The sequence below is a fragment of the Notothenia rossii genome (assembly GCF_949606895.1).
Source record: "Notothenia rossii genome assembly, chromosome: 11".
NCBI lineage: Eukaryota > Metazoa > Chordata > Actinopteri > Perciformes > Nototheniidae > Notothenia > Notothenia rossii.
Genome location: NC_136910.1, coordinates 38,522,505 through 38,540,162, shown reverse-complemented (window position 1 = coordinate 38,540,162; position 17,658 = coordinate 38,522,505). Strand labels below are relative to the sequence as shown.

At 40.1% G+C, this 17,658-nt stretch overlaps 1 protein-coding gene across 4 annotated transcripts in view; it reads left to right on the top strand.

Moving 5' to 3' along the window:
- The first annotated feature begins 798 nt into the window (after positions 1–798).
- Positions 799–17,658, top strand: part of LOC307024493 (tenascin-like) — a 30,337-nt gene continuing 13,477 nt past the window's right edge. For 2 of the 4 annotated variants that reach the window (XM_079658671.1, XM_079658670.1), the window contains exons 1-11: positions 801–1,062; positions 7,164–7,712; positions 8,433–9,746; positions 10,071–10,334; positions 10,422–10,537; positions 11,675–11,828; positions 13,328–13,597; positions 15,699–15,884; positions 15,979–16,068; positions 16,270–16,533; positions 16,829–17,230. In XM_079658671.1, coding sequence (XP_079514797.1) covers positions 7,250–7,712; positions 8,433–9,746; positions 10,071–10,334; positions 10,422–10,537; positions 11,675–11,828; positions 13,328–13,597; positions 15,699–15,884; positions 15,979–16,068; positions 16,270–16,533; positions 16,829–17,230 — 3,523 coding nt within the window. In that variant the 5' untranslated portion in view covers positions 801–1,062; positions 7,164–7,249. Of the gene's footprint in view, positions 1,063–7,163; positions 7,713–8,432; positions 9,747–10,070; positions 10,335–10,421; positions 10,538–11,674; positions 11,829–13,327; positions 13,598–15,698; positions 15,885–15,978; positions 16,069–16,269; positions 16,534–16,828; positions 17,231–17,658 lie in introns of all 4 variants that reach the window. The other 2 variants (XM_079658668.1, XM_079658669.1) reach the window with 2 other exon arrangements.

Here is a 17,658-nt window from a genome sequence, read left to right as displayed (position 1 = left end):
ATCACATACTCCCTTACAGCTTGCCTTCCTTTGAATCCAAGATGTCTGGTTCATAATGTGTCTGTTTCCTGGTCATCCCTGCTGGCAAATGTATGAGACATGAACTGTCTGTGCAAGAAATATCTGTGTCTGAGCAATGAAACATTTACTGAAGGAGTAAGAGATGGGCTTCACTGTTTAACATCCACTTCCACACTTTGAAGTCACTTTTAATAAAGCATCACTAGATAATTACTGGAACCTTCAATCAGGTAGCGTGCCACAGATTTATTCAATTAGGAGTGCTTGCATGCATAATAAAAATGTGGTTTCAGCTGCTGCATATATGAATCACTGCAACAGAGCTGGGGAAGGATTCACGCTGATGAAGTATGGAAATAAGTAGGGATGATTGAGGAGAGGGCTTTCCTTGAATATATTATATTTCAGTACATTTGAACAAAGATTAGTATTTATTTGTGCAGGTCAAAATTATAAATCATTATTGCAGAGTTAATATGGTGAAAGAAAACCGTCTGTCCACTGTCTGTCTTCTGACTTCACATTCCTCTTGTTCCCGGTTCTCCTTACTCATTTTCCTTCACAACCACAAGAGACTGCTTGCTCTGTCATGGCTCCCAGTAACACTGGCATCTCATTTAAAGGCAGCAGCCCGACTCTGCATCCATTAGTTCAGGAGAGGGAGGGAGGAAAGGCTTTGGAGGGAGGGAAATGACGGCTATTTAAGGGTTGGTGTTTAAGCAACGGGGGTCTGACCTAAACTACTCCTCACACTTTAAAAGACATTTACTCCCACTCTCTCTCCCTCTCCCTCTCTGTGATTCTCCCTCACCCTTTCTCTCTTTCAGTGAAAGAGCTCCAGTGTGAGCTGTGAGGAAGATAAGGAAGCTGAGGGAGGATTGACTGACAGAGCTGCCACCTTGCTGAACAAGCTGCAAGACGGAGCAGTGACACAACAGAGCAAAGCATCATATATCTTGGCTTCAATGCATTTGTGACGACCCTGAGGTGTGCCTCATCTTACCTGCACGGGCGTGGGTCAAGAAGATTGCAGAAACACAGGTAAGAAGATACTTTCATTTGGAAATCATGTGACAAAAGGGCAGTTTTTCTGACTTTTCTTTGCTTCTCTGAGATGAATTCCCTTTCAAAAGTAATATTTTATAAAAATAGTAGTAGCATACCTTTTTACATTTTGGTTGAGCACAGGTTACTTCAACACCAGAGGGCTTTGATTATAGCTTAGCGGTACATTCTTGGTGTGTACTGCAACTTCTTCCCCAGTCAGACTCGAATAGCAGCCAGTGCAGGATCAGAAATGATGACTGACTGCTGAGGGAGTACATGTGGAAGCTTTGATCGTCTTAGTAGGAAAGGGCCAGCAGCCAGCACGCTTCATGCCAAAAATGATCCTGTCAAGTTTTTGTGAGGTTATTGATCAATATTCCAAAAACTAAAAATAGAAAAACGTCCATCTGCGTGTGTTTGTGTGCAAGTATCCCTTTGTCTGGGTAGCTTTTGCAGCCTGATGATTCATCACATTACTTTCTGCAATGCAATTTAGTTTTCATTGTGTGTCATTATTCCATCATAGATTAAATTAAAGGGAAAAACGGGTGGGAGGATTTGCCAACGTGGGCAAGGAGAAAAAAAGTACTTCATCCATTCAGTCCATTAGCGCTGCTTAATTGAAATCCAAGTCTGGTTTATGGTGGTTTTCACTCGTGAGCATTTCAGCCGAGGAAGATTAGAATCATTTATTTCCTCTGGGCTTTTTGTTTTATCCCACAGCACATCTATAAATGATCGTCCCATTGGTAACTTTTCACTCCAGCTTTACTGCTATGTGTCTTTGCTGCAGTGAGGAAGGTGTCTGTGTGAAACAAACCTCTGTCAGGGACAGCTGGTTTAGTAGCTGCTGCGCTCTAATGGTGTGTTGGTTAGGGCGGGAGGCTGTGCAGAGATGGCTGTTTTGTAATTAGTTTAATTTCTGGCTGATTGATATTGGCTTTTTTTCTCTTGGTCATTCACAAACAACAACACTAGAGCTGCAAAATGTCAAAGGATGTATTCTTTTTTTGTTTAGCATTACAGCTACTGTATAGACTAGTGCTGAAAACTATTTTTTTTGTATTGACTATTTAATTAAGAATTCAGTTCTCTTTGGAGTTTTAGACCTTCAGAAGTGCTATGGGTCTGTTTTCCTATGAGAGGGACCTCCTTTATTGGGATAATCCAACCAATAGTGTAACATTCAATAGGTGGCTGTAACACACCAAGATATGCTGCAATGTGCAACCTAACCAAAGATATTGTGTTGCCTAAATGACTAAGAAAGCAGCAAATTATCCCATTGAGAAGCTGGAGCCAGCAGACATTTGGGATTTTTGCTCGTAAAATTATAGTTTCTATTGATCTGTATATCGTTAATGCTTTTTTTTTAACACGTCAGAAAAAAAACATAAAACAATAATAATATATATATATATTCTTTTATTAAAAAAAAAAGATGAATTATACATTTTTTTTCTCAAATAGTCTCTGTCATGTTCAACAAGGGCAAGGAGAAGCTTTAAAAATCTGGTCCTACCCCCTCTAGCATACATTTTCCTTTTTAAATAAAATATTAGGTCATCATCATCAGCGACATGTTTGTCTTGTTAATTTGTTTGTTTGTTTTTTACAAAACAATCAGAAAGAAATTACTTTTACAATCACAAGAAATAACAAATGGGATTTTACAGGTCCTGTTCATAACCATTCATGATTCCTCAATAATACTTTCAGTTTAGATAGACTTGTACAATATTTCAGTGCATCAGTACAGTTATTCCACAGACTAACACCTTTTGATGTGTTGCAATGTAGTTTGGCGTTTGTTCGTACGGGTGGTTTTTTGAAAATGCAGTGTCCTCTCAGAATGTGTATGTTTTCTCTCAGTGTGAAAAGTCCCTGGATATTATGAGGTAATTGTTGATTCGCGGCTTTGAACATCATTTGAATAGTTTTATAGTCAACCAGATCTTGTAGTTTTAGTGTTTTTAGTTTGATAAATAATGTATTTGTTGGTTCTCTGTACGTAGTTTTATGTACAACTCGTATGGCTCTTTTTTGCAGGATGAAGATAGGATGTGTATTTGTTTTATATGTGTTCCCCCAAACTTCCACACAATACATCATGTATGGAAGTATGAACTGCTCATATGAAAGGAATACAAATGAGTCTCCTAATTCAAATGTTTAAGCTTTTTCTTGTTGATTGAGAAGAGACTCCATAATTGCAAATGGAAACTGAAGTCTGCGCCCTTTTCAGGCTCACATGGGAACACATAAAGCTCAGGTTTATTATTGTTAAAGAACCGCTTCAGGATATCTGTGCAGCAGTGGGGGAATGTGCAATCTGCTAATGGGGTGTTGCAACTTCTGTTACTGTTCGGCTACACCAACTAGTCCAATTAACTTTTCTTAAGATGATTTCCAGCTGTTCCAGATGCTATGAGAATCAGACTTTTCCACAAAAAAAAGAACCGGTAAATTATCACAGATGGACAAACAAGCAGATTCACAATGATGACACTCCTTTATCAGCCGCACATGATTTCCATGAGTGTGTCCAGACATGCTGCACTTGTGTTGCTCTTATTGATGTGAAATAAAGACCAAAATCAGCCCTTAACTGCATAATTGCACAGATACAGATGATCAAAGACGACAAATGATGCATGATGGGACACTTTCAGTTTGTGTGGAAACAGGAGAAGTAACTCAGTGCCCTTTTCTTTGACTGAAAGAAACAGATGTCTTAAGACCAGGGCCAAGATTCCCGGTTTCTCTTTTCCACGTGGGAAAGTTCCCATCCCGCTGCCAGCATGGGGGAAGGATACTAAAGCTCCAGCAATTCTGGATTATAGCTTAGTGAACAGTTTAAATTGATTTCAATTCATTTACCCACATTTTCTTTCCATGTCCAGAATTCACATGTCCTTAGTCAACCCATGGTCGATGTATTCTTGGCTTTTTACTGTAAGCACTCTGTCTACAATATAGAGTCATTCTTGTATAAAAATCATATTTGTAATGCTTTACAACATCTTCAGCTGAAAAAAGAGTACAGAGGATCTCAAAGGATTCTTTCTTTACCTCTAAGACCGCAAATGATCAGTCTCTCTTTCTTGTAAAGTTTTCTAGGGAGATGCAAAACATATTGACAGCCCAAGTGTTTAGATTTACAACACCAGCCATAACATGCCTTTATACTACCACTCACCAGATGTGCGAGAACTTGTGAAACCCAAACTGAGTTTTATATCTGTGTCTTAGGCAGTGAAGGCATGCAAAGCTGCTGGTGAGGAGAACAAAAGGTCAGGTCAAATGTCAAGAAGAGAAGGAAAGGAAAGAGTGTTGATTAGGGGTTCAAAGGCACTGAGGGTAATGGAAAATATGTGTCGTTTGACTCGGGTAATGCATCGAGCTGCATGTCAAATATGACCAAATGAAAACAAACCAAAATGGAAATGACATCATTCAGATGTCATGGAACTCCTGATCTGCATACAACTGCTACTGTCGACTTGCTGTATTCAAAGACCGTAGGTCATTAGCCCACAACTTCTGCTCAACTTCTCTCACATTCTGCTCTGATATTTCCTGCTGCCTAAAGTGCTTTTTCCAAAATATAAATTCCTAACCGAAAAATGTATTACATCCTGTTTATAACTTTTCATATTTTTGACCAAAGATGAAAACAGAGCAGACTCAGCCTGCCCATTAATCCCAAACCTTTCAGTCGTTAATCGTAAAAACAGACAAGAGACTAATTTCTCACTCAGAAGTTTACTGAAGTTCTGATAATGTAGAGGATATTTAGAGCCTGAGGTTTCGGGTGAAAGGTAGACACAGGGTCGAGGCATGGGTTTACATTTTGAAAGCGGAGGGAGGCTAAACAACAGGTATGTTTGTGCACATTTTGGGTCCGATTTCTTTCATCTTTTGACCTTTTCTAAGATCTGTCTAAATCTGAATGGATTGCAAAATTATGAAGCATGTTTGGTTCTTGGAAAAAGACAGTTTTCTTCTCTCCTTGTAACAACTTCATATATTCTTCCCTCATGTTTTAACTTATGATGGTTATACTTGTTTCCTTACTTCTCTTCCTGTTTAGAAACTCGTTTCATGTAGGCTTTCTTGTGTCTCTTTGACTTCCTTGTGTGTTTTTGCATTTGATGAAGTTGCTTTTTCATATGCGGGTGCCATGACCTGTTTTGATTGTGTGTCTTGAGTATAAGATATGTTCTTTGTTGAAATAAGAAGTAGTAGTAGTAAGGAAAAGGTGACTGCAGTCGTGGTTACATTGAGATGCACTGAAGCTGAATCGTTGTGGAACATCTGCTTTTGTCCCCTGAAAGATATGGTTCAGCTTTGTCTCAATATATAGTTTCAAAAAGTCTTCATGGGAAACTAAATCCTTGTGCTCCACATGTCTTTTCATAGCTATCACTGCCTGAACAACCCCCTTCTGGAAATCATTTGTGAGCATGTGCAAACTTCTGTCAGCCACCAGTCAAAAAATCTGGACAAAATCCTGCATCACTTACAGAGATGATACCCGATTTATAGGGGTATAGTTTGCAGCTTCCCAGACATAGCAACAGACGTGCATTTGAACCTGAGGTCGTACATCCTGTGAGGAAGAGTCCTGTGCACAGATACATTATGTCATTTGCACTCACTGCGGGGCTTTCTATTGATTTTCAGTATTCTTACTCAGGTTTTTCGGAAACTCAGTAATCCAAAGAGGCTTTCCCACTCTGAGCAAGCAGCCTGTCATTAGTTCTAGTTTTGCCTCCCACGAATGATAGCGTTCTTGGTGTCCAGCTGATTAAGTCATTGTGGGTGAGAAGGAGATCTGTGCATGGGATATATGCTGCCTATTTTGTTATATATGCTGTATCATGCAAAACAGCTGAGACTTTCGAACATGTGCATTGCGAAAGAAATTGATGGCCCAGAACAACTGTAAATTCCTTGGTGTTGCAAACACTCTATTTCCATTGGATAATCTAGAAAACACAAATGTGAAAGTGTGAACACATGGAATATGGGCTGTGTCTGCTGTTGACCTTTTTTAAAAGTTCTGCGAATGTGAAGACTATTTGCAAAGCAGCAGTGTCTTTGTTTACCGTAGCAAAATCAAACAAAGATGATATCACTCATTTATCTCTATGGGTTACCTACAGTAGCTTGTAGTATTATGTTGAGTGCAGTGACTCAGTTATTTATGTTGCACACACTGTAAATAATAATCACACTTACTTGTGTGGTCCACGCTAGCCAGGAGTTGGTTTAATTAGTGTGAAGGGATTCTGGTACTTCTGACTGGACTCTGCCGTTTTTTCCGAACTTCCAGTAAACATGTGTTTATGTTTGTTGCATCGTTGAAGTGGAATTTATAAAGATGTAGTTAAATCTCCAAAACAGTGGGAAAAACACTTCATAGTAATCCGTTGTTTAGCAAACTACAGTGCAGGTCAATTCTCAGACCCTTTTCATGTTTGTATGAGTTTATTCTAACACCAAAATATGGCTATTTACAAAAGTACTGGGCTTAAAACAACGATAGGCAAGAACCTGGCAATAGGATTTATGATACATGTTTTTTTTAAATCTGTTTTAAACTGGAGTTAGTCTGTGAAATGGCTTCTCAGTCAGTTTGGGTCATATATACACATCAATAAACAGTTAAACATTGACCATATTTACTTATTATTCTGTAAAAGTTTTACTTTTAAAGTTCTGCTTTAGGTGAAACATGGTTTTTTGGCTTGTGACCTCATTGCATCTATGTGCATTCCCTTAACGCAATTGCATATCAGTCAGTAAGTAGAGAGCATTTCAACCAATGTATGTATTTTTTATATTAAAATATTAGGAAAAATATGACATCTATAGGGGCCTATAACTGTTTCAGTTATCCAAAGAAAAATAAAGCAAAGATTATTGGCAAATCTGGTGTTCTATTCTGTTAACAGACAGAATATTAGGTTCATAAAAATTAGTTAACTAATTGCTTGGTTGAATGAAGTTTGAAGTATTTGTCTATTGTTGCAGCTCAACATCCCAATACAAATGCATCTGTAATAAAATGCTTTCTTTCTGTTTTCCAGAACTTTCATCTTAAATGAGGATTGGCCTTTAGTCAGAGTTAAATCGGATATTTGTTTGAATACATCAACGTCCCACATCATCTAGCATGGGTGCACGAGGCCTTCTGGGCTGCCTCCTCCTGACTGCTTTGCTCAGCTTATCAAATGCCGGGCTCGTGAAGAAAATCCTCCGGCATCGACGACAGACTCTGGAATCCCCTAAAAAAGGACATAACATCACGCTCCCCAGTGCGGACCGCCCTGTAGTTTTCAACCATGTCTATAACATCAATGTTCCTGCCAGTGCCCTGTGCACGGTGGATGTCGACGCTCCAGAGAGTACGGACCTCCACCCTACAAATGCAGCAGTCGTTTCAGGCCTTCCCGGGACTGAGCACACAGTCAATGGGGAGAACCAGATCGTCTTCACCCACCGTATCAACATACCACGACGGGCCTGTGGCTGTACTGACGGCATGCCCGGCCTGAAAGAGCTCCTAAGCCGACTGGAAATGCTCGAGGGAGAAGTTTCAACGCTTAGAGATCAGTGCGGCAGTTCACAGGTCACAGGTAGGTGTCATTTGTCTTTCATGCTTTGTCTGGTATGTAGATTCTAGACAGTTCGGTAAAATATTCCTTTGTTCCTAAAAATGTCATTGTAAAGTGCTAAACTAAGAATACCAAATGTCACATCTGTTCAATTCATCTTTTGAGGAATTCCTTGGAGTTCAATGGGGGAGTGTGATACTTCCATCCTCTTTAGAGTTGAATGGGTTTTTATTTCTTTTGATTAAATGACATGACATTCATTCTGACTATAAACTAATGTCTTAATAATATTTGCTAAAATAAGCTTTGGACCCTTTCTGACTAATGCAATCTTAAAGGATTGATTTATTATTCTTATTCAGTTTCTTAGTTAGAGAGGAGATGGATGCCACTCTTAGCTAGAGCCAGCCACTGATTAGTTTAGCATAATCACTGGAAATAAGGGACATGGAACGAGTCAAAGAAGTAATCCTAGCGATAACCTGCCTTTTTAAACTGTTTTCTATTTTTCCTTTTACATTTTTAATTCATCAAAAGCAGTACATACATAGAGCGGTATCAATATTCTTGATACTTGCTAATTCTCAGGAAAGTGAATAAGAAATGTCTTTATTGAAAGAAGCAATCTTTCAATAAAGATTATGAGCTGATTGTATTCAAACCTTTCAAAAATGTAAAACAAAAGAGATGATATTCCAAAAAACGTTTGTTAAAAAAAAACGTTCTACTTTCTTATCAAAGGTAAGTTGGGAACTAAACCCTACTGCAGTGGTCATGGGAACTACAGCACTGAAACCTGTGGCTGTATATGTGAGCCGGGCTGGAAACCACCCAACTGCTCTGAACCCGAGTGTCCTAATGACTGCCAGGACCGGGGCCTCTGCGTTGGCGGAAAGTGTGTGTGCTTCAAGGGATTCACCGGAAAGGACTGCGCACTCGACGACTGCCCTGTGGACTGCGGTACATACGGCCAGTGTGTGGGAGGTGAATGCATCTGCTCCTATGGTTACTACGGCGAAGACTGCTCTCAAACCAAGTGCCTCAACAACTGCCAAGACCGCGGCCGCTGTGAAGACGGAGACTGCGTTTGTGATGAACCCTGGACTGGCCCTGACTGCTCTGAACTCATCTGCCCCAAAGACTGCTATGACCGTGGACGCTGCGTGAATGGCACCTGCTACTGTGATGAGGGGTTCACCGGGGAGGACTGTGGAGAGCACACCTGTCCTAACAACTGCCTCAGTAATGGTTACTGTGTAGATGGCAAATGCGTGTGCGCTGCCGGCTTCAATGGAGAGGACTGCTCTCGAGTTATTTGCCTCAACGACTGTAATGACAGAGGTACGTGCTTCAACGGGATGTGTATCTGTGACGCGGGCTATCAAGGCGCAGACTGCAGCCAGTTAGCATGCCTCAACAACTGTAACAACAGAGGCCAGTGCATAAACGGGCAATGTGACTGCGATGTTGGTTTCCAGGGAGATGATTGCTCTGAGCTTTCCTGTCCAAATGACTGCCGGCACAGGGGGCGCTGTGTGAACGGCCAGTGTGTGTGCGAGGAGGGCTTTGCTGGTGAGGACTGCAGCATCAGGACCTGCCCCTCAAACTGCTACGGCCGCGGTGAGTGTATCAAGGGACGTTGTGTGTGTCATTCAGGCTTCACCGGTGAGGACTGTGCTGAGCTTAGCTGCCCTAACAATTGCCAGAACCGCGGCCGATGCATCGATGGGCAGTGTGTTTGTGATGAAGGCTTCAGTGGGGAGGCCTGCGGTCAGAAAGCTTGTCCCAACGACTGCCTGGCCCGGGGTAACTGCGTCGACGGCAAGTGCATCTGTCCGGAAGGCTACTCAGGAGACGACTGCTCTGTGCACACCTGCCCAGGTGACTGCAACAACAGGGGACGCTGTATCAATGGAAAGTGCACGTGTGAGGCTGGATATGAAGGGGAAAGCTGTGCAGACCTTAGCTGCCCCAACAACTGCCAGGACAAAGGCCGCTGTGAGAACGGACAGTGCGTATGCGATGAGGGATACATCGGAGAAGACTGCTCAGAAGGTAAGAAGCCATGTTAAGTTCACACACCAAAAAAGATTTGGCAATCCGCAAATCCTGAACATTTCCATGTGTTAAGTATATGTACTATTCATTTAAATCCAGAGTGATGTCACTTCCTCCCTTTCTCCAATTTCTCTCACCACTCTTGATATAAACTATTTAAGTGATCATAAAATAGTTTTCATAGTCAATGTCTGCATTTGTTTGCAATCTATGGCAGTTCTTGACACCACAGCTGGTTTTTGAATTAGCTCCGCTTGGTGGATTGAGGGCATGAGAAACTGTCAAAGAAAACACACCCCTCCTTTCTTTCTTTTTTTCCAGTGTCTCCTCCGAAGGACCTTACTGTAGGCGAGGTCACCCCTGACACGGTGGACCTGAACTGGGAAAACAAGATGCTGGTAACAGAGTACCTTGTGACATATGTGCCCACCAGACCTGGTGGTCTTCAACAAGAGTTCATTGTGCCAGGAGACAAAACTGCTGCCACCGTCAAAGAGCTTGAGCCTGGCATCGAGTATCTGATCAGTGTCTACGCTGTTCTAAGCAACAAGAAGAGCATCCCCGTCAGTGCACGGGTGGCAACAGGTATATGCTAGTTTATTGTAAAAAAAAAAGAAGATGTATCCTAGCTACCAATAATCAGTAAATAATGTATTTTGTTCATCCCTGCAGTGCTTCCAAAGCCAGAGGGTTTAATCTTCAAATCAGTGAGAGAGAGCTCTGTGGAGGTGATGTGGGACCAGGTGGAAATCTCCTTTGATGGCTGGGAGATCTATTTCCGCAATACGGTCAGTCTGCCTATCTCCTTTAAAGGCTTGCACAGGATTTTATTAAGCGACAGGGGAGAATGTGATAAAGCTCCTCAAGCTTATTGGAAGTCTCAGCAAAACATGGATTTATTTCAGTGCTAAAATTGCTTTGACATATGGGAAAAACCTCAGAGAGGGCAAGTCCGGATGTCATAAAATTGCGGGTAAATCTGCTGCTTAGAATCCCAGCCAGTAATTCTTCGAGAATAAGTTACTGTGTCAGCTGATAATTCAGAAGCTTTTTCACATTTTGTAGCTGCTGCAGAGTATTAACCTATTTCTATATATGCATGTCTTCTCCTGACCATGTTCATTTTGATATTAGGCTTTGGGATGTCCACACAACCAGTCTCTGTACTTTCACATTCCTGTGTGGCGTGTTGATTTGTTTTGCATTGATGTGCCAACAGTGCTAATTTTTTTGCATGCAGCTTAGTTTTTTTGTATGCTCTCTACCTGATTTCTAACTTATTATTACAATAAGGAACTTTAAACATGAGTCGCAAGAGCTGGTAGTGTGGCCTCTTAAGATTTAACTGAGTAAATATTACCCCAGGTTGATTTCTTCTGGAATTAGTTGCACATTTTCACAACAAATACACAATAATAATAATTCAATCCAAACTTTAATTTGACAAAACTCTAATTTCCCTATTTCAATTCAAATGTTCAAAATATAAATATATAATTGTCACTGCTGAAGAATACACCTTGAACTCAACTGCTTGCACACAGAGAAAGTAATGTCTTCTCTACCATTACTCAGCATGCTGTCACATCACAATGTTTTTTTTAAAATACATATCAACTTAAAGGAAATAATTATATATTTGTAATAATGCATTTATTTGTTTCCTCGATTAGATTTAGACAATAAAGATCCAAACCGCTTTCCTAACTTTTTGAATTTTGAAATGCCAGCATAAAAGCTAGTAAGCATTTTCCAAACAAAAAATGCCATGACTCTAGATAGTAACCTGCTGGATGTAAACTTGACTATAGTTCAGCCTACTGCAGTTAGTGCATGTTAACCTGTTTTTCTCCCAGTAACCTACAGTATGTGCTAGTCCTGAACCGGATGTTTCACATTCGTTTGTGCATTATGTATCCTTGCAGAAAGAAGAAAATGGAAAAATCGTGAGCACCCTTCCACCTGATCAAAACCAGTTTATCCAGTCAGGACTTGGGCCAGGACAGGAGTATGTAGTCTCTGTTAACATCATCAAGAACAACACAAGAGGACCCCAAACAACCGAAAAAGTCATGACCAGTGAGTTTGTGGCTGTAAACTTAATTTATTTGTGCATTATTAAGAGTGAACAGATGAGATTAGATGTTAAAAATCATGCAGTTTCTACCTAAATCAAAGTTCAGACTGTATGATTATGTAATTTCTCTGTTCCCTTTGGCAGCTTTTAACAATTTGGTACTAAAAAAACCTTCCCTTTCCTCGAGCACAGAGCTAAAAAAATACATTAATGTCAAAGAGGGAAATTCCATGATGAAAAGAAGAGTAATAACAGGAAATCCCTTCTGGCTTCGTCCATCGTACAGATTTGAGCTTAAGAGTAATAACTCGGACAAGTTAAATGTCAGCCTCACATGATTTTTCATTTTCACTAAATCTTGCTTTCAGCTCTTGTCCTCTGCTTGGTGAAGTTTTATAGCTGTGTTACTCCATACATTAGGTTTTTTAAACGCTTTAAGTATGCAATCGATATGTCACGCCAGACCAAACAACTTTCATTGTGCATGGAAAAGCAATTTAGTTTAGACGTTGGTGTGCTTTTGCTCTCTGGGTAACACGCCGTTTCATTTCTGATGTCATTTATTTGTCTTGGCTGAAACTAGACACAGCCCCCATAAATGAATAATAGAAGTCCCGTTAATCCTTTCAGACCCTTTTCACCCCCAGTTGTCTGTTTAACACTGAGAAAAGATACCGCCCCCACATGTTAACACAGGAAATGTGTCAGGCAGTAAACATAAAGCCAGACTGAAAAGGAAGCACATTATATTTCATTAAAGCCTTTTCTCAGGTTGATCCAACTTATTGCTTCATCTTATAAGAGAGCCAAGTTCAGGCTTATGAGAGCTCTTTTACTTTTAAAGGCTCAAAATACCATGCTAGGAGTGACAATGTTTGCTTTCAATATTGATCTCACACCAATGTAAGAGATTTTGTCTTGATTGTTTTTGAATTCTACTATTGGCAGTTAAAACATTCCTACAGAGACGTATTCGATCTTTGCTGAGAACAACTTTGCAGACCCTTGTCTGCTTGATACCAATAAACTGAATGATTGCATCATTTGGGAAATAAGCTTTTTTGCTTGCTGACAAATAGAACTACTCCACTCTTACAGTTGTCTTTATTACTTTTCATCAACAAATGTAAACTTTTTTTATAACAAACAGCACTAAAACTTTTTGTAACTGTTTACTGAAATATCGGTCTACCAGTTTAATATATTTTAAATATATTACATTACATTACATTACATTGCATTTAGCTGACGCTTTTATCCAAAGCGACTTACAATAAGTGCATTCGACCATATATATATCTTAAATATTATGGTTCCCCTTTAGTGCTAGAAATTATTTATTCTGCACATTATTTATTCTGCACATTGCAGATATATGTATGACATCTTTTAAGGACTGTCAACCGAATTCTTACTTAATTGTAAGTTTCATAATGAATCAGACATTTCTCATGCCTCCTTTCCCCTCACCCTTTTCTCTCTCACCTGAATCCCTCCCCAGAGATTGACGGCCCCCGGCAGGTGGAGGTGAAGGACGTGACGGACTCCTCTGCTCTGGTCAGCTGGTCTCTGCCGGTGGCTCCGATGGACAGACTCACCTTGGCCTACAGTCCTAGCTCTGAGCCTTCACAAGAAGCCATAGTGGGGGTTTCCATCCCGGAGACTCAGTACAGCATTGACAGCCTGAAGCCAGACACCGAGTACACCGTGTCGCTCATCTCCAGGAGCAGAGACGTCTCCAGTGACCCTGTCATCGCCACGTTCACTACAGGTAGGCTTATGATCAGTCACTGCAGATTTACATCTTCTTTCATTCTTAAGCTGCACGTACAGTATTTGCTTGTGTGATTTGCATGACATAATACAAGGCTATGTTTTTGTATGTCAACAAATCCCAGAAAAAGACCAAAACTACACATTTATCCGACTTAAGTATCGTGTGTATATCAAATAATAATTTATACCTACCTCCTCTGTGCCATAGAGCTCAGTTGTTGTTCGAAAACTATTAGAAATACCTATTTGAGTCACACTGCTACCCTGGATGACATGTTCCTTTAATATCAGACAGTCGATGTGTATTTTGAATGTATGTTATTTAGACCTAAATACACTACAGAACCAAATCTATCCGAATCAGGTTTATTACCAGGTAGGTTGACACGTACGAGGAACTTGACTTGATGTCATGGTGCATACATAAAAGTTAAAAAAAAAACATTTTAAGAAAACTATAATAACATTACAAAATATTAAAAATAATACAAAATATAGTGAAATGTAAAAATATTTACATAGAAATAGAATGGAATAAAATATGAAATACAATTTGGCAGTAATAAAAAAAAAAAAAAAGATATTGTGTGCATTAATGTAATGCATGTAGATTAATTTGCTGTTAGAAATTGGCCCCAATAAATGCAAAATGTCCTCTTGTTTCATACATTTGTCTAAAAATACAGTCACAGGCTGTTTTAAGTTATAACCAGTGGCGTTTTTGTATGTAAAAAAGTGGTGGGGCACAATAAACTTAGATGTCTTCTATATATAAGCTTCTGCAGTGACGTGCAGTGAGGTTCGTGGCTGGTGAGGCACTGGCACTTCAGGTTTACAAATATTATGTTTTGAACTAAATCAAAATATAATATTTTTTTCAAAAGCTTTTTTAGTCTGATGCTTCGATTAATTTTAAACAGACTGTTCAACAAAAGGATACCCAAAAAAGGTAATTGTATCATTTACATATTGAATTGTTCTCTCTTAGTAAGATCCCATTCTTAATAAAATTGTGTCCAGATGAAGGCCATTTGCCTATCCTTCTGGAAAAAAATCTCTATTACTTTTTGTAAAAGTCCTCCTTATCTTCTTGTAGTTTCAAAAGTCGAATCATAAATCTAATCGATAGATTAGATCTAATCTAATCGAAAGATTTATGATTAGAAAATTATAAAAGTAGGGTAGACATGTGGATATTATCCGGCTGAACAAAACGTGCATTTATCAAACAGGTACGTTTCCCACAGATCTTATTTCGAGCTATTTTCTAAAATCCTATGGAGAAATCTCATTGCTTTTTTGTCGAGGGAAGCCATGCTCAGCTTACTTCCAGGTTTTAGGACGCATCACTGCACCTCTCTTGTCTCCTCTTCACACACCACACTTACTTACAGCCAATCAGCTCTGAATTAAGTGAGATGACGTATGGTGGGGATGGCAGCTCACTGCCCCTATGGTCATTATTTTTTTGCTACACAAATTAAATAGGACAATACTCTGAGCATGCGCTGTGTAGTTTTTACAGTCACCATTCAGTTAGACAGTGAGAGGGAGGGGCATGATCGGGTTTTGTCCCACATGGCTCTAAACAGCTCAATAGGCACACACTGTAGACACTAATTAGAATAACACAGACTAAAACGGTAATGTAAAGACGAATCAGATGATTAAACATGATCTTAAAATATATTTTATATATATTTGTATTTATTTATTTGTAATCATTATTTGTAATACTTTCTGCTGACACGAGGTGGGGCTGTGCCTAATGACCAGTCGCCACCGGTTATAACTGACTTAAAAAATTGAACTATCTCAGTAGACCCCCTTATCTAGATTAAACCATTCAATAGGAACCAGTGGGTTGGAAATATAACAAACATAGGATAGCGCATGCTAGTCCGTGGATATATTGTACAGAATGTATATCCTTGTTTAATGATTTGAAATGTGCACATCAGTTTTTACACTGCAATTGGATTGGCCCAATTTCCAATATTTGCCGAGATAATAAAGTAAATGTCTAATAAATCTTAAGTTTGGGATCATAAGGTGGATTCTCCTAATATGATTGTAAATGTATTTACGTTTATCAGCCCTGGATGCACCCAAGGACCTGAAGGCCGTGTCACAGACAGACGAGACCATCACCCTGCAGTGGACCAACAGTCAAGCTGATGTTGGCAACTATCTGGTGAAATACACTCCCCTCTCTGGAGCCACTCATGGGGAGGAACTGTTTCCTCGAGGGCCAGGAGACACCACAAAAGCTACCATCACTGGTGAGTGATACACATACAATAAACACAACCACATATGACTTGTGTTAGTCATACCACCTGGTCATTAATGTCCTCCCATCCCTCTGTGCGGCAGGGCTGAAGCCAGGGACGGAGTACGGGATTGGTGTGACGGCGGTGAAGAATGACAGAGAGAGCTTCCCTGCTACTACAAATGCAGCAACTGGTGAGGAGAGAGCAGCTGTCCAAACAGTCCTTCTTCACACCCCTTCATAAATACACAGACAACCATGTTTGTTGATACAAATTGGGTGATGAAATGAAACTAATGGGGGGGGGGGGGGAAACGATTTTTGATCTGTGCTGAGCATGCTGCAGAAGTGAGAAAGTTTTACCATCAGAGGTTTTTGACACTTTCTTGTTTTAGATATCGATCCTCCCAGAGATTTCAAAGGAATGGAGTCAACAGAGACCTCCCTCACGCTGAGCTGGCAGAAACCCCAGGCCAAGGTCGGTGCCTACAGTCTGGTGTACGTCTCCAGGGATGGACAGGTGGAGGAGGTGGAGATCCCGCCCACTGAGACCAGCCATGTCTTGTACAACCTGATTCCTGGAATGAGCTACACCGTCACTTTAGCTGCTGAGAGGGGGCTCAAGAGGAGCACACCGGTCACATTATCTGCAACCACAGGTGGGTAGGGAGCAATTTTACCGTCATACAATCTTGAAAAAAACGTTTTCAAAGAGGAATGATACCGATTTATTTGTGCAAAACCATTTTATTTTTCTGTTCATTTTTCATTCATGTTTATAATCTCAATTGTAAGTCACTCAGTATTCTATTGGTATATTTATATGCTTAAAAAAAGCTAAACATTTAAACTTAACAGATTTGATGATTTAACTACCAAGAAACACAAGAAATGATATGCACTTGCACCAAAAATAACGCAGTCTGGGTTTGTGCCTTTTTCCCCCCCTTGTAGCCACTTTCACATTTTATTTAGCAGACTCAGACGACCGTGATCTAACGACTCCATCAGGCTCGGAGGACAATGTCATTAGCTTTGTGCATTTAGATCCCTCAGAGTCCCAGTTTTCAGTTGAGACGGAGCCCGAGGATGAGCATGGGAAGTTGACTATCTCGGGCATCACGCCTGACGGATTTGACCTCTCTTGGGAACTGAAGACTCATAGTGTCTATGATAGTTTGGCAGTAGAATATAAAGACACTCAGCGGTTATGGGATGTGAGAGAAGTCCAACTTCCCGGAGATGCCACTGGCTTTAGAATCGAGGGACTGAATGCATCGAAAGAATATCAAATAAAACTTTATGGAAATATCAATAGCCAAAGATCTTCGCTACTTGAAGCTGTTGCAGTCACAGGTATTATACGCTTTACTTTTAGTTTATAGGGGACATTTGATCCTGTTTGAAAATGTCTCCTTTTAGTGCAAAATGTTCGTTCGAATAGTTGCTTGCATCCGAATAGCCATATGACTTGCATGCTGGTTTCTCATTATTTTAGATTCTCAGCAAGAAGATTTCATTTTGTCAGAGCAACCATCCTCGGTATAGTCGTTGGCATGAGACAGTATGAAGACAAACCCAACATAGATGATATTATCTTAACACTTATCATCTCATGAGCATTCAATACTGTAGCTTAAGGTTGCTGCCAAACATTTAAATACAAGAAGAAATTAACACTGGGAATTGGTGGGTCCTCCCTGAGCCATTGACGCCTTCAGATGCAACGGGTTTCAATACTCTATCTGTCCCAATTTCTTCCTGCATTTGAGCTTTGAAATGCA